This window comes from Scleropages formosus, chromosome 14, assembly GCF_900964775.1.
Source record: "Scleropages formosus chromosome 14, fSclFor1.1, whole genome shotgun sequence".
Classification (NCBI taxonomy): Eukaryota; Metazoa; Chordata; class Actinopteri; order Osteoglossiformes; family Osteoglossidae; genus Scleropages; species Scleropages formosus.
The window spans coordinates 439,677-467,398 of NC_041819.1; the positions used below are offsets into that span (position 1 = coordinate 439,677).

The 27,722-nt window shown below is 45.5% G+C and overlaps 1 protein-coding gene across 1 annotated transcript; it reads right to left on the reverse strand.

The window, feature by feature from the left end:
- Positions 1–8,085: 8,085 nt before the first annotated feature.
- Positions 8,086–22,191, reverse strand: marchf4b (membrane associated ring-CH-type finger 4b). The gene is made up of 4 exons (XM_018765484.2): positions 20,145–22,191; positions 13,413–13,568; positions 12,878–13,070; positions 8,086–8,766 (listed from the first exon to the last, which is right to left on the reverse strand). The coding sequence occupies exons 1-4, from the start codon at positions 20,640–20,642 to the stop codon at positions 8,321–8,323; spliced, it is 1,293 nt and encodes a 430-aa protein (XP_018621000.1). The 5' UTR covers positions 20,643–22,191; the 3' UTR covers positions 8,086–8,320.
- Between the last annotated feature and the right edge of the window lie 5,531 nt (positions 22,192–27,722).

Sequence of the window (27,722 nt, forward strand, 5' to 3'; positions counted from 1 at the left end):
ATGATGCTGTGTTCAACCCCCAGGGGGTGGGTGAGTGGGGCAATGAAAAAGTTCACCTAATGGACCCATTTTACACTTATTTACTTAGCAGACACTTTTTTCCAAAGCAACTTCCAATGAACTCTATGTAGTGTTACCAGCCCACACACCTTATTCACCAAGGTGACTTACACTGTTTACAATGAGTCACTTATTCATACATCAGTGGAATAAATACACATACACACACACACACACACACACACACACACACACAATGGGTGAACCTGAACAACATGTCTTTGGAGTGTGGGAGGAAACCAGAGTACCCAGAGGATTATCCACACAGACATGGGGAGAACATGCAAACTCCTCACAGGCTGAGCAGGGATTGAACCCATGTTCTCCCACACCAGCCAGGTGCTGTGAAACAGTAGGGCTACTCGCTGTGCCACTGTGTCCCCGGGCCCCCCCAGTTTCACCTTATCTATTTTTTTCCTGTTCTTAACTGTGCTGAAAGCTGTAAGGCGACCTGAACATTGAAGGGGTGCTCTAAAATGCTCCTTGAGATGCCAAGGAAATTTGAGGCTTCAGGAGGAGTTGAGCTGTTGAATATATCTGGGGTTCTGGGAAATCATCAGGCTATTTTCTCCACCGGAACAAGGCACTTTACCTGATATAAGCTGCAGCTCCTCCAAGCTTGGTGACTCCAATGGCTGAATATGCTGAGAAAAGGGAAAGCAGAATGATAAAGGCTGTGAAATTTCCAGGATAAACAGCAGTGTTTGGAATGATAAACAGCTCATTGTGTTTGATCTGAAAGCCAGGCGGAGCGTGTGGATCCATGCAGGAACAAAAGAAGGTTTGTGGCTATTTAAACATCTCCTAATCTCATTAGTGTTTTACCAAGAGGCCTGGAATTTGTGTGACTTATGAATGGAGCTCCAACCCCAGTGACATTTATGAGAATTAAAACAATTAAACTTGTTGATTCAGAAGTCAGTAAAAGTTAAACTATAACTAGAGCCTACATACATGGGGATGTCCAAAAAAACGCATGAACATCCAACAGCTGTCGGAGAGGGGAATGAAGTGTGTGTGTGTGTGTGTGTGTGTGTGTGTGTGTGTGTGTAATAGCCATGAACATTGCGAAGTATAGAGGTCACCATCTGACCGCTTTCCCACCTCCTGGATTATTATCTGTTCCTGCAGAGAAAACAAGCACCAGGTGCGGCCAAGGCAGACCCACCATCATTGCAGCTGAACGGTGTCCCCCCCGACCCCTTCCCTTTTCTGCATGGCTTTGTTGGTGTTTCTGTGGCAATTTTTTTTGGTAATGAAAGACACCAAAAGTCCACCATCAACCACCTCACACCAGGCAACTTCCCAGAATGGACACACACCAAAGTGTCACAATCACGTTTACTGCTCCTCTTTTTTCCATGTGACAGCAAGCGTTTTACATGTCTGATGAAATGTTGTGTCCCCATGGGATCTGGGTGGTACCTGGCTGCTACCTTCAGCATCTTGTGATGGACTGTAGCACTGGGTACAGGGGGGTCTTCCCTGCTATTGTCGCACCCCTCTCCACCACCAGCGGCTCCTTTGTCAGGCAGAGAACCTTGTTTCAGTGTTGCTTACTGTCCGACCCTTAGCCTCTCAAATCTTGATGGACTGAAGCTAGGAAGCAACTCTTGGAAATGACTTCCTTGCGCCAGGAGGCTTTCCAGGTTTCCTGCTGCAGTGGTGAATACTGAACTGCAGTGTTTTCCTTTTTGAACCCGCGTTCCATAATCTCATTAGAGCTGCACTGAAAATGGCTAAAAACCAGCCACACAGTCACTCAGGTGACTGACATTTTGTTGCACTCGGTGACATCACTCGCGATGATCCGCTGTACCGTCACCCAACGGCCTCGATATGAAACCATGTCAGAACCCCCCCCACTCAGTTTCTCCTGACAGGCCTGAAAGGGCTCACCACAGCAGGCTGAAAAACAACCCTTTCTCAAATTAAAATTAAATACAGCGGCTGGGAGTCAGCCCTGCTGGGAGGTTCCCGGAGCACCAAGCCACATTTGAGTTATTTCCTGGTGGATTTCTCGCCGCCAAGTGATACATTCGGGGGGTGCGGTGGCGCAGTGGGTTGGACCACAGTCCTGCTCTCCCGTGGGTTTGGGGTTTGAGTCCTGCTTGGGGTGCCTTGTGATGGACTGGTATCCTGTCCTGGGTGTGTCCCCTCCCCCCTCTGGCCTTACGCCCTGTGTTGCCGGGTAGGCTCCGGTTCCCCGTGACCCTGTATGGGACAAGCGGTTCTGAAAGTGACACATTTGCTGGGGAGAGGGGGCCGAGCCGTGTGAGAGAGAGAGGCTGAGGGGGAGGGATGGAGGGAAAGGGAAAGGCCTCTGACAGACGGCACACCCATGTGTGCTTTCAGGGCATGTTTCAGAGCACTCAAAATCCCCTCCATCACTTAAGAGAAGAAAAAAATGTTTTCTGTTGTCTTCCTGTTATTTTTTTCCTTCATCTGGTTCTCATTGTGTGAAAACCCATTATTACCGAAAATGAGAAAACAGAATGTCTGAAGTAACGGAACGATTATTCTCGAAAAAAGCCTACCAATTACCTTGTAACAAAACACCTCTCTGCTCGCCTCCCTCTGACAAAGAGGGTCAGTGCTGCGTTCTAATCTGCCTCCTGAAAGGCTCATTGCACAACGTTGCACAAGACAATGTCCCTTGAAGTAGGTCGCTTACACTCCAGATCTCAAGGAAAAAATCCAGGAAATTGGTTTTTAAAACTTTCCAAATGAGATAATTCATTGCTAATGTGCACTTATTAGCATCACTATTTCATTTTGAGGTGTGATTACACTGCTTAACCAGCCTCTTTATATACATCGTGAACAAGTCTAACAGTTTAGGTTCACTTACATTTATTTAACAGACACTCATCAGGTCTACACATAATTACTTATACAGCTCAGTAATTTTTACTAGAGAAACTTAGTATCTTTTTCAAGGGTACTACTACCAGAAGTGAGATTCAAACCTGCAACCTTTGGGCCCAAAGGCTGCAGCTTGAACCACTACACTACCAGCTGCACCTACTACTCTGTGTATTTCACTGGAGAGATTCTGGGTAAATACTCTGCTCAAGGGTACTGCACTAAGGGCTGGCACTGGGACTGGAACCAGTAACCTGCAGGTCTCAGCTCCAGGTCACATTTGGACTACTTGTCACTCCTGAGTGTCAGTGCCTTCAAATTAGTGTTCAGTGCCACAAGGATCCCTTGCAATGGTGTAAGTGCTGGTTCACAGTACCTTGAGGCTGTACTCTAGTACTGTATCCAAAAGTATAATTTCTCATGTGGAACCGGATGTAGAGAAAGTAGGTAAAGGCAAGTTTGGTGTCACAGCTGGAAAAGACATCATATTAATAGTAAGTCGTCGTTTCAAAGACACTGGCCTATGGAATGCAAATTCTCTCCAGGAATCAGTTTTTTCTATTCCAAACCACACTGCAACTCAGGAATTGGAAGCTGGGCTGTGGGCTCAGATCTGGGTTCAAATTCAGCTCAAGTGGAGTTTGCATGTTTATATTTACATTCATTCATTTAAGTTGTTCATCCATTCATGTTCTCCCTTTGTGTTCCAGGGGGTTTCCACCAGGTTCTCCTTATTATTGTTCTCCTACAGTCCAAAGACATGTTTCAGGTATACTGCCTTCTGTGTGTGTGTGTGTGTGTGTGTGAAAGAGAGAGATAGAATGCCCTGCAATAGACTGGTTTCCCCTGCCTACGCTTCTAGAATGGTCTGTGGACCACTGTGACCCAGCACTGGAGCAATCCACTGAAAATGGACGGCTATATATGTGTGTGTGTGTGTGTGTGTATATGTGGTAGGAGAGACCCTGTGTGTACCTAAGAGTGTTACAATCAATTCCAGACAAGGTGTGTCTTTGAGCAGTTTCTTTTTGGGTCTTGAGATCCTGCCCCCATGCCCGGAATCTGCAAGAAAGGTGTAAAAATATACCTTTTAAAATTCCTCTTCAGCCCAAAAATACTAAATGCATCCAACATGCACTGGGAAGTCGATGCTGAAATCATTTCCTATTTGGCAGCAGTAGATGGAAGGCCCACTTGTGCACATTTCCCCCAACTGTGTTGATGACCCCTGTTTGCTAAATGCACTTACTGCTCTACTGTTGGATGCTAAGTCGCTTTGGATAAAAGCATCCCTTGAATGCAAATGTAAACCATAGCCCCTCAGAGAGATACACACACATACATTCTCAGAACCGCTTGTCCCATAACAGGGTCATGGGGAACTGGAGCCTACCCGGTAACACAGGGCATAAGGGGAAGGGACACACCCAGGACAGGACGCCAGTCCATCGCAAGGCACCCCAAGCGGGACTTAAACCCCAGACCCACCAGAGAGCAGGACTGTGGTCCAACCCACTGCGCCACTGCGCCACTGCACCCCCTGAGAGATATGTGAAAAAAATAAAACTACACATGGAATCAGTTCGTCTGAAGTAAAGCGCTGGGGTGAGCAGGTTCATGGGGGCTGTGCATGTGAGCATGTGCGTCAGGAAAGAGCTTTAGCAGAGCGCACAGAAAGACGTGACCACAGCACTCTTACAGCTGGGGAGCGCCATGTGATGTAATGTTCCTGCAAAAGAAAAATCCCTTTAAAGTCCCCCCACCACCACAAAATCTAAACCCAACCCTTGGCAAGGTCACACTCAGTCCTGGCTCTCGACTGGGATGCAGTCAACTTACAAATTATTTAGCTTCACTTCTGAAGATGTGTGAGATTGACTCGGAATGAAGGAAGTGGTGGGAGTGATGGAAGCAGCGCTTGGCGGAGGTAGAGGACAGCTCTGACATCACACATGAATCACCAGCACCCATCATCTCCATCCATCCCTACATTATCAATAACTGCTTATCCAGTGCAGGGTCCAGGTGATCCAAAGTTGATCCTGGAAGAGGCTGCCCTGACATACTTCCATCTATAAACAATGAAGTAAATAATAAATACTTTCATTTTACTATGTTTGATCCTGCAGAGTTTGTTTCCCCTGCTGCCTCTGATTTCAGCGCCTCTCCAAGATGCTGCCAAAAATAGCCAACCTGAAATGCGTACGATGAGGCAAGCGGAATTAATTCACGGAGAACTTTCCACGACCCCTTTGTTCCCGGCACGCTGCCGTTGTATCTCAATCCACATCTGTGATTTCATGCCTTAAACGGATCCTCCAGCAAAACACAGAGCAACTTGACGTCTCTCCACACCCAGATTTACTTTTACGGCAGAGATGCAAGTATGGTGTCGTCGACAACCAGGAACATTAAACATTCGGGTACGTTGTCTATAATCCAAGACATTCGTCTATATACCCCCACTTACTGCTTACTGTGCTCAGGGATTTGGATGATTAACATGTATTTAGATACATTTATTCCATTTTGGTTTTCTTTCGTAATTAAATAATCTCTTAGGCACATTCTTGTTAGTCAGGGTATTCACATTATTATGTGGGGAAGTTGCTGAAACACAGATGCAGGCCTTGCTTGCTTGACTGGGTTCGAGGAGTGTGCTGTCAGCTTTCTGTGTGACCGCTCCAGGACAACTCGCTTGCCTGCTTTCATCTCCTGAGACGGGGGCACAAGATGAGCTGGGCCTTTGTGACAGTATCAGAGCACAGTGGTGGATGGGACTTAGACCCCCTGGGGCCAGGTTGAGGCACCCCAGTGCGGTCAGACACAAAACAAATGAACGTGGAGAGAGACTGTAGACCAGAGAGCGCCCACAAATTACCCAGAACAGTTATTAATCTAAGGTCACCTCACATGTTTACTCATTATACAGTTGGCTATTTCACTGGAAGAATAGCATACCCTTAAACATGATGCCCCCTACTCTCCAACACAATCCTGCTGTTACAAGTTCCAGAAAAGGGTCCTGCTGTCGAACCCTTGAACAGGATGCTTAAATGGTACAAGTGCAGCTCATTTCCAGGGGAGCGCTTGCTTACTCAGCCTTGACTGAGGTTTTGACTGAGTGAGTCATAGGGTTGCAACATGAGGAGCGCCGTTCCTCTTTCAGTCAAGCTAAAGTGAACTAATATTAATGCTGTAATCCTGTACTGATAATACGAGTACAGATGTTTTTAAGCCACATTTTTCCTCCTCAAAAGGAGTAGTCGTGTTAATATAATTTATTATTACTTTTTACATTTAATTTAGCAGATTCTTTCCTACAGAGCATCTTAGTGTTAGGTTTGTGCACAATGTTACAGTGATTTGCACATTTACATAGTTGGGTATTTTACTGTAGCAATTCAGGGCCCTGCAGCTGGAGTTAATGATCTGGGCTCTATGTTATCCCTTGGCCTGTAATAATGTTAATATTCATATTTTTCCTAAGAGCATCTGAGCACTTTAGCAAAGTTAACAACAAATTTATTCTCTTCTACCTTAGTTTCAGAAAAAAAACAAATAAAGGAAGCACATTCTGTCAGCACAGATGCACCTGTAACGGTTCTCTCTAACTTTCTTCTGCAGACACATTGTGTTTAACACACTTGTACTGTATGACGTGTTCAGTCAAAATCCCAGTCAAGGCTGAGTAACTAAGAGCTTCGCTGGATGGAACCCAGTGTACCACAGGACACCTACCCCTGAGCTGCAGCACAGAGGAACAGGGGAGGGTGAAAGTGTGAATCAGGGACACCTCTGGTGGCAAGATGCGTGGGAAGGTGGGGCAATCCACTAGGGCGTGGCCATGCGAGGCTAGGGAATGATTCCCATTGAGCATGGTGACGGAAAGGGTGGCGCGGGGAAGAGAGTGGCCACTCAGCTAGGACTCACCGCCACAGATGTATTAGGCCTGAAATAGGGTCGGCCTCTGGGATTAGGGTTGTGTAATGGTTAAAGGCCTCTGTATCGCTGCTCCAGTCTCTGTATTGCCCTTTATCCCCGATTCTGTGCCCAGCTCTCCAAAGCCAGTGGAAGCTCTTTACTGCCCGAGTCAGCCGCATACCAGGGACGAAAAGGATTCATCCAATCCCTCCCAGCATGTCTTGTTTTTGCCGTGTTTTTGCTTAAATTCTGCATCTTTGACTGACAGTGTTTATGATCTTGTGTAATAGACACAGATGCATTACTGAGCAGCAGTGTATATATATATATATATATATATATATACACACACATATACACACACAATGAGGGGGTGAGGTGGCGCAGTGGGTTGGGCCACAGTCCTGCTCTCTGGCGGGTCTGGGATTCGAGTCCTGCTTGGGGTGCCTTGCGACGGACTGGCGTCCCGTCCTGGGTGTGTCCCCTCCCCTTCCGCCCTGTGTTGCCGGGTAGGCTCCGGTTCCCCGAGACCCCGTATGAGGACAAGCGGTTCTGAAAATGTGTGTGTGTGTGTGTGTGTGTGTGTATACATGCCGCCCACATGCACACAAGGAGCCAAAAGCCCCGCTAAAGTTGTCTCAAAAAAGTAACGGCCCTTCGAATTTGTTATCCCAAATTTTCTTTATGTGTCGCCATGGCATTGTGCGTCACAGTCGGAACGATTAAGCAGTGCAGTGTCAGAATTAAAAACGGAGCGCTCAAGTGCTCGTCGCTAATGCAGCTGAAGCACGTAATATTTGTTGATGATTATAAGGCAAGTTTTAGCGTCTGCTGTGGTTGGAATCATCGTCTTCAAAAGAGTGTAAAATGGGATTCTTTGGCTGGTTTGACAATAGCTCTTTTAATAAGATGTATAGAGTCTGATGGGTTTGGGGGGGGCTGTTACCGGAGGCACATATCCCTTTACCGTGCTCGGTGTCTCAGAGGTGACATTTCACACATGGCACAGGTTGACATCCCAGTAGCCCAGCACAGATCCTTTCTACATGTTGAAATCCCACGCTGCTAAACCCCTGAATCTGATTTTCTGGCAATTCTTTGTCATTAAACCATGTTCAGGAAGCACATATTTTCTTGTTCCCGAACATGACATCCTTCAGCAAACTGGCACTGAAAACGCAGTGTACAGTGTTATAGAAACCCTTTGCCTGGAGCACTCCAGAAATTCTAGGAATTATTTTTATTTAATCAATGACGAGACAGTGAAGTCAAAACACTTCAGCTCCTGGCACAATCACACGCTGTCCCGCTGTGCCCACAATGCCACTGCCCGTCGATGGGAGGGGCCTCTTGCTGTGATTGAACCAGAACATCGGGCAAAACGGTTGGGTTAGGTTTGTGTTTGCCTTTCCTCAGCCTCTAAAAAAGTCGCATATAAAGTAAGGCATTGGGGGCCTCTGGGGGCTCAGCCTCAAACCGTGGTCACTCTCATGACCAGCTCTCGGTTGCTGCTGCTGGACTGGCCTCTGGTCTCCGGCTGCCTCAGGTGGCTGAGGAGATGCAGGATGTTGTACGCACAGTGGTGATCGGGCAGGGAGGGGGGCCCATTGCTCTGGTCTGAGGAGTCCTGGGGGGTCAGGCCCGTGGTGCCTGTGGCCATAGGCCGAGGTGTTGCAGTGGTGACTGGGGCAGAAGAGGCCAGACCGTTCATGAGAGAGGAAGTGGAGGTGGAGGCCTGTCCGCTGGCCTGGCCGCCACCCCTCTGGGTTGGAAGGAGAACAGTCCGGGTGCTAGGGCCGGCCTTCTGGTCCTCACAGTCCTTCACCTTGTCGTAGTTCAGCACCTTCCACTGCTGGTTCACTGCCTGCCAGCGGTTGAAGATCCGGTACACAGACGGACCCTCATGGATGATCAATGCTGCCGGGACACACAGAGACATGTGTTGGTCAGACAGTCCTTTGCTGGATCTCAGTACATAGCTAAGATTGCACCTGCTCAATCAACATCCAAGACATGACACTGACCTTTAGCCTTACTTCTTTGTCTAACATCTAATTCTGTCACACGGCTGAAGTGACTGATTTGAAATGATCTTTTAAAGCCTTACATCATAAATTCAGAAATGGAGGCTTCAATACCAGCCCCTCTATCAGAGGTTCTGCAACCTACTAATGCCATAGGCATAGTGCAAATTTGTTATTGCACACATCATATCCCACAATGCATTGTACTGTCCCCAGCGGTGCCACCATGCTGGTGGACAAACCCCGAGACGTGCCATGTGTCTGTGGTCTGAGTGGGGCAGACGGGTGCTGTTTGTGTATTCACGGTGCATAAAGGCTTCCACGTCGCCCTCGTTACCCGTCTGCAAAATTGCTTTTTGATTCCTCCCGCTGTCGCTCGGGATGGTGGAAAACCAAATGCAAAGGAACAAAAGTGGGCTGGGAGTCTGTGACTGCAGTCACGGTTTTGTTCACAACGGTCCGTCAGCTCAGCAGCGTGACTCTGAAGAAATAGACATTTCCTCAGAGCTCCCACAAGTGGCCAATATTCTCCTGGGGAAATGGTACTCGTGGCTCCATTTCTGTGTGCGAGAAGCTTGCAGAGAGTGCGAGGTGCCTGTAGAGGTAATAATTACAGCTGGAGGGAAGTAATTAAGGCACCAAGTCCAGGTCAGCAGATGCCTCCCGGTGTGAAGGAATCCATCCCATTTGGTGCAGACAGTCTGTTTCTCGTACGCTTTCTCCTGCTCTCGACCACCAACCCCCACCCCCACCCGGGTGTTTGCTCCCCGAATGGGCAAGTGGCTGGATGTCGCACTGTCCGCCCAGCATCTGCAAAGTGACAAGTTAATCTGTGCAAACATCGCAGTATCTGACAAAGCTTGTGGTTCTTCATCCTGCCAAAACTGTAAATCTGCTCCACCTCTGACCCCCTGTCTTGCTCTTGGCAGCATGCCAGCACCCCTCCCATTAGCCTACTGCTCCTAACCCCTCTCTTCTTCTGCTCATCGCACAGAGATTCCCTCGGGTGCACAACTGTTTCCGTCCCAGTCCTCACCGCCTTTAATGACCTGCCAATAAAGCTGCTCACTTGTGTGCCGAGGAAGGTGGAAACACACTAAAACTGGGAGTAGGGTCTCAGGGGAGGCTGATCTCTGCTGCATACACAGCAGACACCGGGGACATGTGCCCAGAAAAGTTACTAACATAATCACACTATTAGTGACACAATTAGTGAAGTACACTGGGTCCTCAAGTCATGAACACAACTGGGTATGGAAATCTGTTCGCAACCTCATTTGTTCATAAGTCCGATGTCGCTCTTAACACTATGACATGATCAACAAAAGGGTAACACAGATGACTCAATATATTCAGTGCTTTAGCTCTGCAAGCAATACTCACATAAAACTATAAAGTATAAAAAGTGTTCTGTAAGGGAATTTTTCTATTTTCATTCCACTGCTCATCCAGTGCAGGGTTGCAGTGCTCTACAGCCTATCCTGGAGAAACAGTGTGTGGCAGGGTATACCTTGAAGGGTTTAATTGATCATTTTTTATTAACTTGAAATATTAAAATTAAGTTGACTTTAACAGTACAGTAAATGTATAATCTCTGCAAATTCTGCAGAAATGCCATCTGTTGACTAATTAATCAAGTAAGCAGTTTGCATTACTATGTTTATTGTCAATAAAAGCATAATAATAGACATACCTTGATTTAGTTGCTGTAAAAGTCTCAGATACAGCTATAATTATTAAAATGTACTTTAAGACTTTCATTTTAACATTCAAGCTACATTAAAAATCAAAGTCACCAAAAATAAAAATAACTTCTCTCAACAAACTCCTTTTCAATGGTGACCACTCACTGCTTCATTCAGTAAAAACTGGACACAAGCTGTAAAATCTGTGAAAGTGAGTTGAATTAATTTAGTCACACACTCCTACAGTCTGGGTGTATTTTACCACCAACTAACAACTAGGTGTAAAAATGGTGCTGACATTTAATGTGCAGCAAACAGAAATTTTCTAAATATCTTTGAAGAGTTGCAACTCGTAACATGAGAACCCAATATATTTCACAACAATATGACGTAATCTGGTAATTTCTCTTCAGGCTAGTCAACTGGTATTGTGAGAATCGATTCACTGAAGGCCCTGTATCCCCTGTGACCCTTGTAAAAAGGACTTCATTGTAATAAGAACGCAATTTTTGAGCCATTCCAGACTTGATTGCCATGCCATGAGAGCATGACAGGAGTGCTACAGCAGTACAAAAGAAACTTTGCTTTTATAAGTCTGCTTCATAGCGCGGTAACAGGCTTGGCAGTATATTTTACTGCAACCTGTGAAAGGTTCTTGTAAATATCAGGGTACCAGTTCGGGTCACACTTGAGACTCTTTTTAATGGCTGTCTTTATGGTGGTGATTATTTTTATGGGATTTCTTTCTGCTGTTTACTTTGCTGCTTCTGACACCCTCTCTCTGGAGGAGAAGTGGTCCTGCCACCAAAGACGCTGCTGCATTTCTATTCATCCACTTTTTCTGATGCAATCAGGGAGGATTCTCCTCTGGGAAAAAGGGCTCTGCACAGCATGCTGCCTTTCTTCTCCTGTCCAGACAATTGTTTCTGACTGAAATTAAAGAAAGACACTTGTGTGTATGGCTCATAGGCACGAGCGGAACATTTGATCCTTCATTAAGAAGAGACTCAGTCCACAACCACCTGTATTTGTCAGTGGAAAAAGGAAGCATTCTGTCTTATGGTGACAGAGGCACATCCGCTCTGCTCGAGCCAAAGAAAGCGGAAAAGGTTTAGCATTGATTAGCATTGATTGCACAAAGAAGAACAGCTCCCGGGAGGCAACGAACTGCAGATGGAGCGACTAAATGCGTCTTCTTCGTATTCATTTGGCAACAGGCAGATTAGCGCTGATGTTTAGTATTGATGCACCACAAGTGGTTCTCTGAGAAATGAAGGCACTTGTCCCAGGTGACCAGTCAAAGCGAATCGACGGTCAGCTCCCGGCAGGTGTGGAAACCAACTTCCTAACAAGTAGAATGTCGGTTCTGGTTTGACAATTTCAGGTTCTAACACCCTTTCCATTGGGAATCACCTAATCATCCCCAGGTGACATGTGAGATTCCAGTATATCGGCAACCAGTACACTACCTGCTCTGGACTAAAGTGTGGAATGCATGTTAATTATTATTTTTTTTTAATCGTTTAGCCAACATTTTTCACCAAAGCAACTGACAATTTTAGGTTCACACACTAAACTACGATCATTTGCCCATTCACACAGTAATCATTATCATGTCAATCCAGGGTAAGCACCTTGTGTAAAGGTAGTAAAGCAATAAGAGGGACTGAAACCTGGGTCTCTGATTTCAAGGGAACAGCAGTAAACACTACACTAGCCCTACATGTTTGCCCTAACCCGGGACCCTCAGATTAAAATACTGGTGCTGTACCAACTGGGCTATCCAGGCTACATGGATCATGTTACCCATGGTATCGTGGATCGTCTATACCAGAGGTGGAATAAACTGGGGGGTACTGGGGGGAACAAAAAACAATAACAACGGTGCTCAGTGAGTTATACAGTAAGCTTGCTTGAATAGGAACAACCCCCCACCACTTATACCTATGATGGACACACACTGAAACCCCTGTCACCAACAAAATTCCAGCTAACTTTGCTCATGAATGCGTTTGCTGGTTCAAAACCTTTAAAAATAATAATTGCTAAGAACACAACAGTCTAAGAGCACCAGCATGTGAAAAATGCACCAACAGTGGCAATCCAACATAATTCACTCTTATCTGCTGCACGTGTGTGTATCCAAGAGCCAACCCTGTAGGGAAGCAGATACAATGGCCTTTTCATATGCTTCACACCTCTACACACACACACACCTGCATGTATGCACAGTCTTGCTTTCTTTGTATAGCACATATGACTGGTTAAACCGGACTGACATTGTGACCGTTTGGTTCTGGAGCTGGGGCTCACGCTCACCAATGCACACCACGTCCATGAAGCCATACATGCCGTAGCAGATCTGAAAAAGCAGGTCCTGCCGCTGCCACTTGGCCGAGGGGCTGAAGGAGGACCAGATGAGCCAGGAAACACTGGCGATGAGGAACAGCGAGCCCAGCAGGGCCGCAGCCATCTGCACCTTCTCTATGACCGTCAGTGAGATGGCTTGCCACTGCAAGAGAGGAGAAGCACAGAACGGTCATAGAGCAATCATACTGTGGTCAAGGGGCAGTCATAGTGAATAAATCAGGAGTGGCTACAGTCACAGCAGTCACAGTACGGTCAACAGATGCTCCAAGGGCTTTCACAAGTCAAATGGCACTCATGAGGCATTTGCAGCATCATTGCAGAGGAGTGAAAGAACGGTCATGGTGCATTCAAAGGGCGACAAAAGTACAGTCACACAGTTGCCAAACAGCTACTCAAGTTTGTGGTTTAGAAGGATTAAGGCTCTTGTTGCCTTAAAAAATACTGGGTTTGAGTCTTGGGTTCTGGGCATGAGCCACTATGCTACCTGCAGCGGGTTCTTGGTGCTGATAGCGATAACCTGGTACTTGTAGTAGCACAGCTCACAGCTCCAGGACCCCCTCTCGCTGATCCACTTGATGAGGCAGGGCTGGTGGGTGCAACGCACTGACCCACTGCACCGGCACGGGCTCAGCAGCTCCCCCTGGAGGCACACAGGGACAGAGCAGTGGAACTGTGACTCCGCCCCTGACTGAAGAGCAGCCAATCATTCCACTGCCCTCATTTACAACTACACTTCTTATTGACAGCTGCAATGCATTTTATAGCTACAGCTGCAAGGTAATGTATGGATGTGGAAGTAGAGTGAAAATGGCCATGGTGCAGAAGGCTGCGATCCTGCCCTATCACTATGCTCTTCAGTGGCACCGCATCCCCTGGAGAGAGCACCTCGCTGCTCCCTAATAGGTTCTCCACACTGCAGGATGTGAAAGGAGACGGCCCTGCTCTTCCATAACCTTTCTCCGCAAGACGGTTTTGATGTGTGTAATCCCTCTGATCTTAAAGCCCTTCTTAAATTTCTGCTCAGAGAGGAATGGAGGAGATCTGGAACAGACACACACATATATGTACAATACACATGTACTGCAGTTTTTGTGTATGTGAATATACATACAGTGTTTATACGTCTTTCAGTTGACCAGGGGTTGTGCCTTCATACTCACCCATTCAGATGCCAAAGCATCCTGACAATTTTAGGGCCAAGATCATCATTCACAATGTATGCATTTTTTGACATTTCTTCATAAAGCCTTATCACATGATCATGATTTCATGTCATATGGTATGTTTGTGTTGATACTTTTAGTTGCCTGAATCTGTATGGTATAGTGATAAACTGGGATTTTTAGGAACTTGTTGACCGAGTTAATTTTTTTGCCATTGACGATTTTTTCCATCTGTCAGATTGATATTTTGCTGCCTGGTATTGATTGGGAAAAGAATAGAGCCCATTAAGGACATGCTGGATCTTTAGTGTGGGACTGTACTCATCTTTTGCCAATGTTCAGTGCTACTTATCCGCTCACATCCTTATAAATACGTTCAAACGCAATTCCAGTACGTTTTCCAAGAGAACCTTTTAACCTGTCTGGATTTTGAAAAATTGTATTGTTATTTACTGTTTCCTTTTTTAGAAATGCTGAAATGTCTCTTTAGAAAATAATGATGTTCATAAAGGCAAACACTGACCCACAGTCTGAGGAAACTCACCTTCCAAATAGCTGAAATCATCATTCCTGAACAGAGAAAACCTGCTGGGGGCCTTCTGTGCCAGTGTGGTCAGACGTGCACTCACACACGTTTGCACGCACTCACACACACACACACACACACACACACACACACACACACACATTGCTGAGTCGTCTTAGTGGCAGTCAATGCGTTTGTGTTTGCAACACGTTTCCTACTCCACAGCACAGACACGCACACACCGATTCTGTTCACTGGCCTGACAGAGTGGGATCCGTAACAGAGGATTTCTGTTTGTGCCTGACCACGTACACCGACACTGTGTGGTGTTCATGAGCCATATCTCATCTCACAATATGCCGGGAATAAAATGTGTGTCTCTTCATAATCAGAGAAGACTTGATCTTAAAGGCAGCTGCCGACCATCCTGATATCAGAGGAGAATCTTAAAGCTCAGCACTTAAATTCTCAAGTGTTGTGCAAAAGGGTCAGGTAAGACAGGAGCTGGCATTGGGATGCTGTTGTTGTACCTAAAAGCAAGACACTTAGCCTAAATGGTCCACTGTAATACACTGCTTTATATAGTCAATAGTTAAAGTTAAACAAGTTAAACTCTAAGTAGGCTCAGACATAAAAAATGAGGGATTAAATTCCTGCTTCAGGAACTGACAGTGTATCTTCAAGGAGCAATTGCTGATTTGACAAAATGAAAACTGAAAACAACTATTTTTTGTCTTACAGGTGACATCTGAAAACATGTGAGCAACACTGCACATGAAAAACTTGCACTCTGATTATATTTATTCATTCATCTGACACTTTTCACCAAAGCATCTTACAATTACTTACCAATTTACACTGGAGCAATTGAGGGTAAGCACCTGCAACCTTTGGGTCCAAAGGCAGTTGTTCTAACCCCTATGCTGCAGGCTGTCCCTTGCAGCATGTTGGTCCAGCAGGAAATGTAGGTTGTGTGTTTGGATGCAATTATAAATGCGTGTCGGCGAATGAGAGCGTGTGGCTGGCCTATGATGGACGAGACAATGCTCTGGACCACTGTGACCCTGCATGGCACAAGTGCTTATCGATAATGGATGAATGCAACTGTTAAATTAAAGTGCCTCCAGTTATATCTATGTATATTTAGTTATACTGCTGGTTCCACTTCTGTACTCATATTACATAGATATACGCATACTTGTCTGTGTGAATAATTTTACAACATTAATTTTTATTGAATTTATGCCAGACTTTGTTGCTTTATAGTTACTCTGTTAGTTTAATTTGGTTCTGTCATGTGAAATGTGTCTGAATGAGCATCCACCACATCAAATCCCTTGTATGCACAAACATATATGTCTCTGAAAAACGTGGGCAACACAAAAGTGATACCATCTTGTGCTGAGGAACAGGGTGTTCTCATTCACCACCATGCTCTGTTATGAAAATACACCTGATTTGGTTGAGGATGTGGCCTAATGCAATGTCATAATTATTTTATGTCTTAATTAAAGTTATTCTGCACATGTGGGAGGGTTTTTTTTTCCAGAATCAAATTATATATGTATAGTTATCCACTGTATTAGTTCACAATAACAGAGAGCTTTTGCAGATAAATAAACAGATGCCTAATTACACGACATGATACCACAGGAGCCAAATGGCCTCCAATTCAAATAGATTTTTTTCACTTGTTGAAGCGCAGCACTTGACGCCTTCGAAGAGTTGTATGGGGTTACTGGCTGCTGGAGGTTATTAGGTTGTGCGCCACTTAAGGCCGTCCACCGAGAATCTCCTCTGTTGCTGCTGCTGACTCTAGATGCTAAAATGATGTTTAATTACCGGCATAAAGAGCAGCAGTGACTGGGGTACATGTCAGTTCACACTGCTGCTAGATCCCCTGGTTTATGTGCAGCGGCTGGAACAGCTGGAGCAGAGAAGTGAAGGACAGACGTGAAAGAGATCTGCACTGAAACTGGGTTAAAGTGTGACCTTTAAGCCACCTTCATCACCATGAACAGGTACAACGTTATGGAGAGCAGGGAACACATCAGGCGTTATGCGGAGAAACATAAGCAGCATAGGCTACAACGATGTAATTTTGTAAGGGAGAGTGAGGCAAAATTTTGAACAAATTTGGCAACTAGTTGAAATATCTGCCGGGACGAACACACTCCTCTCGTTATAGATGGTAACAGCCACAGTAAAAGAATACATAATGCTGACACAGGCACAACAGCAGCTGGTCTCTCAACAGAATCTGAGGATGTGGACATGGAGAGACATCTTCTCAGAAAACGCAATGGAAGCCATTTCTCCTCCTCCCTCACTGCAGCTAACCCCCAGAATGAGATGAAGGACCGGTCACCCCTATAAAGCTGGCACCATGGGCCCCAAAGGTAAAGCAAGGACACTCGGAAACAGGACATGTAATCTTGGTAAATAGCCTACAGCACAGATAAAAATAAATCAGATTTTCCATCATTCAGCACATGAAAAGCAGAAGTTGTGATTTCCTCACAGTCCATAAGGCACAAGAGCGGCGCACTTCTGCATAAAAGACATGAGTGGTTCTGGACCAATGGATCCTGGCTGAATCCAGACCCTATGCCGGAATGCAATAAAAAGTGCCGCTGATGCATTTGGTAGAAGTGTGTTTTTGTTTTGGGAGCGCCAGTGTGGTATTGGTGCTGATTCCCCAGTCTAAACAGGGTACACAGCCAGGATGCATTCACTCCCCTCTGCCATAGCTTTGGAAAGGTTATGACATTTTACAGCATGAAAAGATCTGAAGAAAGATCTCAGAGGTGTTTTTTTTATTCAGGCCTGAATGTGGTCCACCAGGATTCCTGTTGGCTGCAGTTAAGTCTCTTTAAACTTGAGCCTGGAGGTGGCGGATAGAGCGCCACGTGCGTGGGTGAGGTCAACCTGTTGGCAGATTGCTGGACACGACGTCAACAAGCCAAGAAGAATTCACTGGCAGGACAGGAGACGACCGGACATCAACCACCAAAAAACAGGACAGAGCTGCTTCTCGCACAAATCTGTAATAGACGGGTTGTTTTTTGAAACAGAAAGAAGAAGAGAAAAGAAGTGCTGGCACAGCCCGTCTGCACGCTTTTCAAAACAACCGCAGCGCGCCGAGAGCAGCTCCTCATTTCCATGCGAATAGAAAGTGATTTGTGGACATTTAATGTGAGACATGAGCAAGCTGCGCCTCCACACCCAGGAACCCATGGAAAACCATAATGCATTTCTTGCCTGGCACTGAGTGCTGTCAGCATGTGGCACTGAAGCCCTTGCTTTTGCTACAGAAGTGTAACCCTTCACCCAGAGAGGCTAACGATGATGTGTTAGTCCACCGGCGCCCGCCGGCCCTGGGAGAACTATGGGGCTGGACTGTGGACGGTGACACAAATCCTCCTGCTTCCTGTCACAGGGAGGAAGGCAAGATGACGCAGGGATGCTGAGGTGTTACACCCTCCCTGAGCACTTCCAGCAAAAGGAGAATACAGACAAATACTAGAAGGCAACCGGTGCCTATAGATTTGCTTTTTTCCGTGCTCTTTTTTCATCCTTGTACATTTGTAACATCACTGTAGTCGCCTCTGGTTCAGTTTGTAATCCTAATTATCTTAATTAAGTATAACCTCACACATCACTAGAGGCCATAGAAGAAATAATGAATGTTAAAGGCTCAGAAAAATGTGTTAATTCAAGACTACAGTTTGCTGAATGAAATGGACAAGAAGGAGAAATGCTCTGCATTGGTATGAAACACAGAGGATTAAAATCATCTTAAAGAGACCAGCTGTGGCGAGAGCTTGACCCTGATTTCTTACATTTCTTACAGTCCATGCGTGATTAAAAAAGTCTTCCGATACGCAACATGCTGACTGGTGCTCGTATTCATACATATATCATCGTTCAATGAAACTGATAGTTGTGTGGCCTGTAAATGAGCAACACAGCTGCCAGAAACACTCAGGTTTGAACTTTTAGGACCTGCAGCTACCCTTCTTCACCTGGCACTGTTGCATTACCAGCACCTGGACCATCTAGTTGGAGCCTTTAATCTATTTCCTGTGCAGCTTCACAGATTCTCTTTGCAGGGCAGGTAAGTTGGCACGATAAATGAGAGGACTGCATCCTTGAATCAGAGCCCAAAGACCTCCCTCTGTGCCTTTGTACATCAGAGAAAACAACTGACCACCTGGTCCATTAGTCTTTCCTTAGGCATACACTTGCCACTGAGAGAAGAAACAAGCACAGAAGATGCACAACCACCCAAAGCTACACGACACTCCCCACTGAGCAGCATGACCGAGGTCCCACAACCACTCTTCCGAGATTTCATCTTGGAGTTGCTCCAGCTCTCACAGCAGGGTCCCAGGTTGTTGAAGGAGGCACCTTCCCCACAGACCCATCTGTCCAAAAGCCTAATTCTCATTATGATCTGAGGACCATCAATCTCTGGAGTGATCCAGGAACCCAAGGAGACAGCATGAACGATGGCACTGTTAAATGTCTCGCCCAAGTGACAGAGTACAGTTCCTCGACCACTCGTAACTGGTATGCGAGGGCACAAAAAAAAAATCTGTGGGTTTAGGTGGAAGGGCATTTTGAATGACTGACAAAGGGGAGTAGTGGGGCATCAAAGTGGCTCTGCTGATTGTCAACACTCAGAGAATTAAGCTCAGGTCATGTCAAGACACTCAAAGTGCAAAAAGCAAGAATACTCATTATTGTATCCTTTGGTAAGAATTAGAAGAGATATACAAATATTGTTCTGCTCAAAATGAAATGTTATTACACCAGACTAGACCTGAAAAAACTAAGCTGAAGGGGGCAGGAGAGGTGCCATGGAGTTGGAGGCATCCAAGCTACGGAAACCCTATGTTCTCAAGTATAAATCACAGGTTGTGAAAAGGCTGGCGGTGTGACAGTTGGTTATTATACATAATAGAAAAACTGGTGGGAAACTGGCTTGGTGCAGCATATGTCTTAGAATCTAGTAAGACAGGATCTTCTTGGTAATGCATGGACGTTTTCATTATTTACGGGAAATCGCAATTTAAGAACATTTATATCTGACTCTTCAGCAAAAAATAAAGTTACAGATATGCTCACTGGAACAATACCAAGACCATCTGGAAGAAAGGTGGAAAAGAGGTATTCAGTCTCAGCGCCACGACTTCACCCAATAACTTTGACTATGGAATTTATGTGCGAGTGACTTCTTGGAATAGCGCCCTCGAGGTTAGATTGAATAATGCCATTAGTCTTCGTTCTGACAGCGTCGGTTGTGATGACGAGAGATTAAATTGAGTTTGCTCACGACAGACCCCAAACCTGGGCCTCAATCGACTCTGAATACATCAGCAGTAAATCTCTAAACTGCAAACCTTCATCATTTCGGCTTTTTTGTAGGTTGCTCCTCTAATCGTGTTTTAGTTGTCCTTTATTGTAAAAAGGGCACAAGAAGTTCATTCATGAACTGTGGTATCGATAGAATATGAATGCATACCTGCTCGGGTCCCTGAAAACAGATTCTGCACAAGGGAGTCCTAACACCGCTATCAGTACAGCTGGTGAGGGAAAGTCGTTCCTCTGACTTCTCCTTGGCCAGGTCGTCTGAAGAGCTGCTGCAGTCCAAGGTGCCCGACCGCTCACCCGCGGTGCTGGACCAGCCCTCTGCTCCTCCGCTCTCCTCATCCCCAGTGGCACCCCCTGTCGAAGGCACAGTCCAGCCACCCGCCTGAGGGGTATTTATTAGAGTGTTGTTGTTCTGGGCAGCACCGCCGGCTCCTGCCACACCATTCGCATGGCTCTCTGCATCTGCTCCGCTCATAGGGGAAAATGGAGGCGGCGGCGACGCCGTTGGGCCCGGCGCCCTGAGCAGGAAAACCTTGAGGTCACTGAACAAGACGCAGCAGCGGCCTTTCACCATTCCCTGGTGGCGCAGCATCTGTCTGTGACTCAACAATCCCCGACACCATACAATGACACCAACTACCAACAACATGTGCCCTTCTGTTGCAACTATAAAATGATGAGTTCAGGTGATCTGGAGTTTTTTTTAATTATGTGATTATCATGTTTTAAATGACACCTCAAGAAAGACGTTCCCAGAACACCAGTGCATACTTGTTTGCTTAAATTGTGTGCAATTTGTTTGCTGTGCTTCTAATTTTGTTCTAATCTTGTGATTTGGTAAATTATTTCTTTGAAAGGTCTACCTTCCACTTTGACACAAAGGTGATTCCAACTTAACTAACTACAAACCATCGCCATTCCTTCTGTGTGCAACACTCAAAGTGATTTTTCTACAGAAATAATTCAAATAGCATCACAGAAATGGGGCCCTTTGTCATCTATCAAAATGTAACAAGGTGTAGATACCTTACTTAGATGGCTTCACATGTCTATGAGTGTTGTAAAGTCAGTAGATGCATTAATGGCTGATGTCCCAGGTAGAATAAAGAGAAACTACTTGAAATTATTCGACCAGCAAATTGGCTAAAAGGGGATACCGCGAGTGGGTAAACTGAAGGAAAAATGAAGGAAATATGGAAAATGCCTACAAAGGGCTTGATAAATAAGTGTGTCCCGAAGGTGCTGCCTGTCTGTCTTCTCGTAGGTAACCCAGAAGACACACTATTGTCCTCCCATTTTCTGCGCGCCGCACATCCATGAATCCAGCAAGAGCAGAGGCGATGTGTTACAGTCGAGCTCTGCACAAGCACTTCCCGATGTGGTCTGCTGTAGTTTCATAACGGTGCCGGATCTTTAAAGGGACGCGATGCCATCAGTTCGACCGCAAAATGGACATCACCCCCCCCCCCCTTGTCGCCATGCGGAGGGAACAAGGGACACACAGTGAAAATAATCCGGCTGTGAAAGCAATTAGTTGACCAATGTGCGGTACTCCGTCGGACTTCTGGGATGAGACCGCTCCCGGTGTCCAGCCCAGCCCTGGCCCCGTTCGGTGTCGTGAGGTGTCACTTCCTCTCTCGAGCCTCCATCAGATGAATCGTCTGTGGACCGCGGTCCATCTTATTCCCTTCATATTTAGGCGATCACCAGTTTGCATTTTTCTGCATCTTTTAAAATGTTATTCCCAATAATTCCTTCCGTTCGTTCTGCGCAGAAGCGGGACTGGGCAAAGCGATCGCGGCTGATCCGGGTCCGGCGCAGTTAACGCGGAGTTGCTCGGGGCTCCCGGGGTGTAAAATCATTTTTAATCACAATACCTCGGCGGTGCTCACTTCATCCTACGTCAGATGGTGGGGACGGCGCCGGGTTGCAGTGCCGGCGCGTTCCGCACGTCCTCCGCGGAGCAGGACGCGCGCGTGAAGGCAGCCTGCCCGTTGCTGTGTATCGCGCGGGGCGATCCGCGGCCGGCGGGCTCTCGTTGCGGGGTTTCAGCACCGTCGCATGCGGGACAGCTCCCGCAGCAGCACGCCGAGCGTCACACAATGGGGGTGGGAGTGGGGGAGGTGCGGGCGAGCGCGAGCGTGAGCGCGAGCGGTGCCACGTCTGAGGCCGGCCCGGCACATGCACTCCGCGAATGACACGTCCCTCACTCTGGTCCCAGTGTGCTTCCAGTTCCACTTCTGCCTTCCCTACATCATTTCAAAACAAGCATCTTTTCTGCAAGGCTGGCAAAATGACTGCACGGGTCATTTTCAGGAATGTGGCATTTGGTTTTACACGCAAAACGTGCAAAATGTTTGGACTGTGCAGTTTCAATCATTAAAAGAGAAAAAAATTATTCATATGGCCATCGGGCTGTTCTAGAGCGAGACCATAATCCGTCTGTAGGGGTATGATTTTTTAAAAAAAAATTTGAATCTGACCACGGCTTGGTTCACAATCAACGTATGTGAAATTATTACTTTTATACACTGTGCACTCATTTTTAGAAGCTGGACCATAAGCAGTGGGATGAATGCAGCTGTGCATTTTGGGATGCCTTTGGTTAGGTTTCAGGAGAGGTTTTGGCACGGGTTGGCGTGGTGCACACTAACGTCATTCAGTGACACTGCCAGAGTAGTGTCCTTTCAGTCATATCCAGGACAAACATAACCACAACAAAAGATGTATAGAGAACACCACCCAGCATCAAGATGACACAGGCATACTGATGAATTCACCCTCCTCATGATACACACATCTCTCCATTCCTCTCTGCAGCCATCCTACGGTGCGCCTCCCTCCCACCCCCACCCAACTTACAGCAGCTCTGCTTTTGTCTAACTGTGCCTGCAAGCGATGGCTTGGGTTATTGCTGCCTCTGATGCGATGTGTCAGATGACAAAGTGCATTCCCACACTTCCATCTGGGCCGCCTGGAGTATCCCATAAGCACCAATCAATACCATGGCAGTTATCTGCATCGCTTATTACATCAAACCAGGCCCGTGTTCTCTGCTCTGCTTCCAGACTCCAGACTCGTATTAATAATCTCATTACTCACCGTATGGGAGATAGGAGCCTTCTTAGGAACCGGGGTTCATTTTCTACCTTCAAGCTGATCTGGTTTCAGCGAGGCCTTCAAGAAAAAGTATTCTCGTCACATCACTCTGAAACTAGACGGCGTTTACTCTGTCTAAGCAAAATAGTGTAAAACAGTCTGGGACACAATAGCAAAAAGGTCTCCTAGATAAGTCTTTAAACTCCTTACTTCACACTCTAACTTGATTCTTTCTCACACCGGCATAGTTTGTCTCCCCAGTATTTCTCTATAATTCCACTGTCTTGTTGCTAACATCTTTTGTGCCCAAATACCTGCTGTTTTGCCCCTAGATGTTGGTTCCAGCCTGTATATGTGCTTTCCCTTGCTGCCCCCTCCACCACCTACTCTGTGCAAAAGGGGGTCAGCTGAGAAATCTGAGCTCTGAGTTGTTTGTATCAGGATTCATCTATCCTGCATTTTATGCACATACTCGTGCGATGAACATCGGTGCATCAAGTGGAAAGTAACAAACTAGGTTTACTTAAGAATCACGTCTGCAGCCATATCTCTTTCTCTTAATTCTCTTTCTCTTACAAATTGTATTTTCGCTGAGATGTACGTCACTTTGGAGAAAAGCATCCGCTAAATGAATAAATGTAAATGTAAATGTATACTAACTTTCAAGTCAGATTCCTCATTGTTGTCCTTATCCATAGGACCCGGGACCATGTGATCCTGCTGTCTGCCCAGATTTGTAATGCTTGACCTCATTCACTTTGTCTCAGCCTCTCCACTGCATTTTCTGCAAAAAAAGATTTTCAGCCTCTCTCTGTTTCAGAAAAAAAGGAATTGAAGGATATTAAGTACCAGGATAGTGTGCATGAACAGAGCACTTACTGGTGGAGAAGTAATAAAGTAATATGTCTAAACTTACATTATTATTATTATTATTATTATTATTATTATTATTATTATTATTATTATTAACCTCGTGGTGATGTCCACATGACGGGGCGGAGGGAATCCCTATTCCCGCCAAACGCACTCTGGAGGTAAGCCTGCAGCGCATGCGGACGCGGGACCGCTGGCCCTTTAAATGGTGCTCGAGCAGCGTCTCGTGTCGCCATTGGCTAAAACGACGAACAGGTTCAACTGACGACAGGAGTCTCCCTGTCGTCGTCGTGTCAGTTTGGGGTCTGAGGAAGAAACACCGTTTTAAATGCTGACAAAATATGACTTGTTGGAACAGATACTGCAGAATTTACCTATATTTTGCCGAGTTTGCTCTTTTAGAACACTTATGTTCTGACGTTAGCAAGTTATCATTAAGGGTGCCACCTAAAAAAAAGTTATTGGTACTGCAGTTGGAAAATGGCACATATTATTTTGTATTAGTTTAAGTTTCTTAGTGGTGCTGTTCTTTAGTTGAAAAATATGGTTTGTTTCTTAACAAGTTGGAGAGCTGTTGACAAATGCTGGAGAAGAAGTGGAGACCAAAATACACACACAGGTGTAACACAGGTCATGCTAACACACACTTTTCTGACCATAACTGACCACAGCTTGCTTGGTACACAAACTGATAACATTAGTCACATTGTCTGAGTTTATTATATACATTTTTATTGAGTACTTAAAAATGTATAATATTGGACATAAGGCTTAGTTCATGCCTGTATTCTGGATAACCTGAATTTGGCAGCGTGTGGTCATGCTAACACAGTGATTTCTTTGGCATGTAACTGACCATGTCTTGGCAATGCCATTGGTTCTCTCATTGATGGTTGATGGTGATTGTTGATAGTGGTGTACCAGGTAGTGCTGCCATCTCATAGCATCAGGGGTGTCTGGGAGTAGGCCTGAATCCAGCTTCATCTGTGTGGAGTTTGCAAGTTCTTCCCTTGTCTGTGTGGGTTTCCTCTGGGTGCTCCAGTTTCCAATGACATGCAAACCAGGTGAATTTGCAATGGTAAATTGCCTGTAGTCTGTGAATGGGCATGTGTGGCTACTATGGTGTAGATTGGCATCCCGTCGAATTAGTGAAAATGAATGAGTGAATTGAGCAGGATGCTTTCTTTATGCTACTGTAATAATGTTGGAATGTTGCCTGTCATGATTTTGGTACCTGCAGGAAACATGACTGCTTCTTAAAAAGGGTTTGTAATGGAATCTGATGGTCTTCATATACTAGTGACAAAGTTAAAGTGGAATGTTTTGTTGCAAATCAGCCTTTTAGGATTTGCAGTGCGGTCCAGATGGCCTTTGTTTAATCCTTTAGGAAATGCATTTTTTAAAAAGCACGGCAGCTGCTGTAAACTGAGTGTGCCGATTCCCTGGACGCAAAGGAGTCATTTTCAATTAAAATGTTGGATTCTTATCCTGTAGTGTGCTATGTCAGTTATGTATGTGTTTTAAACCAGAAGGAACTCATTTAAACGAACTGTGGATAACATAACACCAGCTGGAAACTCATGTTGTTTAAGTGCGAAGGAGAAAAACGATGAGTTCATCACCCTTCAAGTAATAATCCATGGCTGCTTGGTCTCTAATGACATTTGCAAATCAGACTGTCACTGGGATGTATTCATGGTTCCAAATTAACCTTCCCAAACCCTACAGAAAGGCAAAAGGAGAGGTTCACATATTTACTGTGCAGATATATTTCTATGAGGTAGCTAACCCAAATACACACACACACACACACACACACACACACACACACACACACACACACACACACACACACACATTTTCAGAACCGCTTGTCCCATATAGGGTCACGGGGAACCGGAGCCTACCCAGCAACACAGGGCGTAAGGCCAGAGGGGGAGGGGACACACCCAGGACGGGACTCCAGTCCATCGCAAGGCACCCCAAGCGGGACTCGAACCCCAGACCCACCGGAAAGCAGGACCTGGTCCAACCCACTGCGCCACCGCACCCCCCCTAACCCAAATACAAATCTATAAAATAGATTTGGACTCGATTCCATAACTACTTCATTAAGCCAAGTCTCCAGGTATTTGCTCTTGTGGGATGTTGAAACAGAAAGAATTCCTTGCCATGCAGTGCCTTGACCTGAACCTGGTGAGCTTCAAGTGGAATAACTTGATATGTAAACTTGTCTGAATAAGCCAGTGAATCTGTATGTGTAAGAGAGAGACAGCCTGTGAAGAAGGCAAAATCTCCTCCTCACTCCAGTAAGTCTGAGTCACGGAGACAGAGTGGAATTGAGCAAAAGTAACGAGGCGAGTTAGTAGGGCGTCAGGGCTCTGAATCACACAAGTGCTGGATGTCTGACTGGTCGTGCGAGAATAAAGAGTTCACAGTGAACACTTACGGCAATATGGGGTCACAACAGGGCGTAGCATTTCTGCTGCAGTGGAGAAGTTAATTTAAGATCTATACTAATTTGGCTTGTCCGCAATGTTGGTCAAGTGCCTAGAACAGCTATGATGAATTTCCAAGGAGTTCAAAGGAAGACTGGATGAAGCCTGTCAAGGCTTCATGCATCAGTCTTTCTACATTTACATTTTTTCATTTTATAGCAGGAGGTTTTTTTAGTGGATATTTTTAGACTGTTATTGTATGGATTATGTATTTTAAAATTATCTAGTGTGTGTGTGTGTGTGTGTGTGTGTGTGTGTGTGTGTGTGTGTATATAGTTTATGATTTTTTTTATGTCTTCAAATTGTTGCTCTTGGCATTTCAAATGGCCTTGCTGAATGTGAGAGTGAAATAATCTGTAAACCAGTTCCACTGTAGCCTAATAAGTGATCTGGGTTTTGAATTCATCCCTTACCATGTGTTTCCCAATAAACATTTACATTTATTCATTTAGCAGACGCTTTTCTTGACAGCAACGTACATCTCATAGAAAATACAACGTGTGCTTTACCTTAGCAGAAAGAGAAACTTAGATGTAGATGTGTGATTCTAAAGTACAGTTAGTTTGTTACTTTCCACCATATGAACCAATGTTCATCACACAAGTAGCTGGATAAAGGTTTATCCAAATAATCGACAATTCCTAAACACATTCCTAATTTTCTTTTATTAAACATTTACATTACATCAGTGGCTGCATAAAAGTTTATCCGTTATCGAAGTTATGATCTCAAAGTTATAGGGCATGAATATTTATTTACACATTACATGAAATTAAGATATCATGGGAAAAGTGAGTCCAGAAGAGGTGAGTTTTAAGACCCTTCTTAAATGTAGAGAGGGATTCAGCAGTTCTGAGTGAGAGGGGAAGGTCATTCCATCACATCAGAGGTAGAACCGAAAACCTTTGTGCTTTTGGACCTTTTGTGTGTGACAACACTCAGGTTTTAAATGTAAGCAGATGTCTGGCTGTGTTTGAGTGCTTTGCACCAGCCACATCAGTTACATCCCATTTGCTTTTGCTTCGTTGTTTACCCTGCTGGTCTCAGTTTGTTGCCTTAAAAAGTTTGTTGACCTGGAAGTTCTCCTTTTGCATTTCTAGAAGTCCTGCAGAATCCACTGGTGCATCTCTTACATAGAAGGTTACCACATTTACTGGTTCAGCATGCTGATTCTTTGAGGTCCTGTCATCAGTACCATTTGTGCTATTGCATTCAGTTGGTGACCTGAGGCGTATTTCTTACAGAAGTGTTGAATAGAG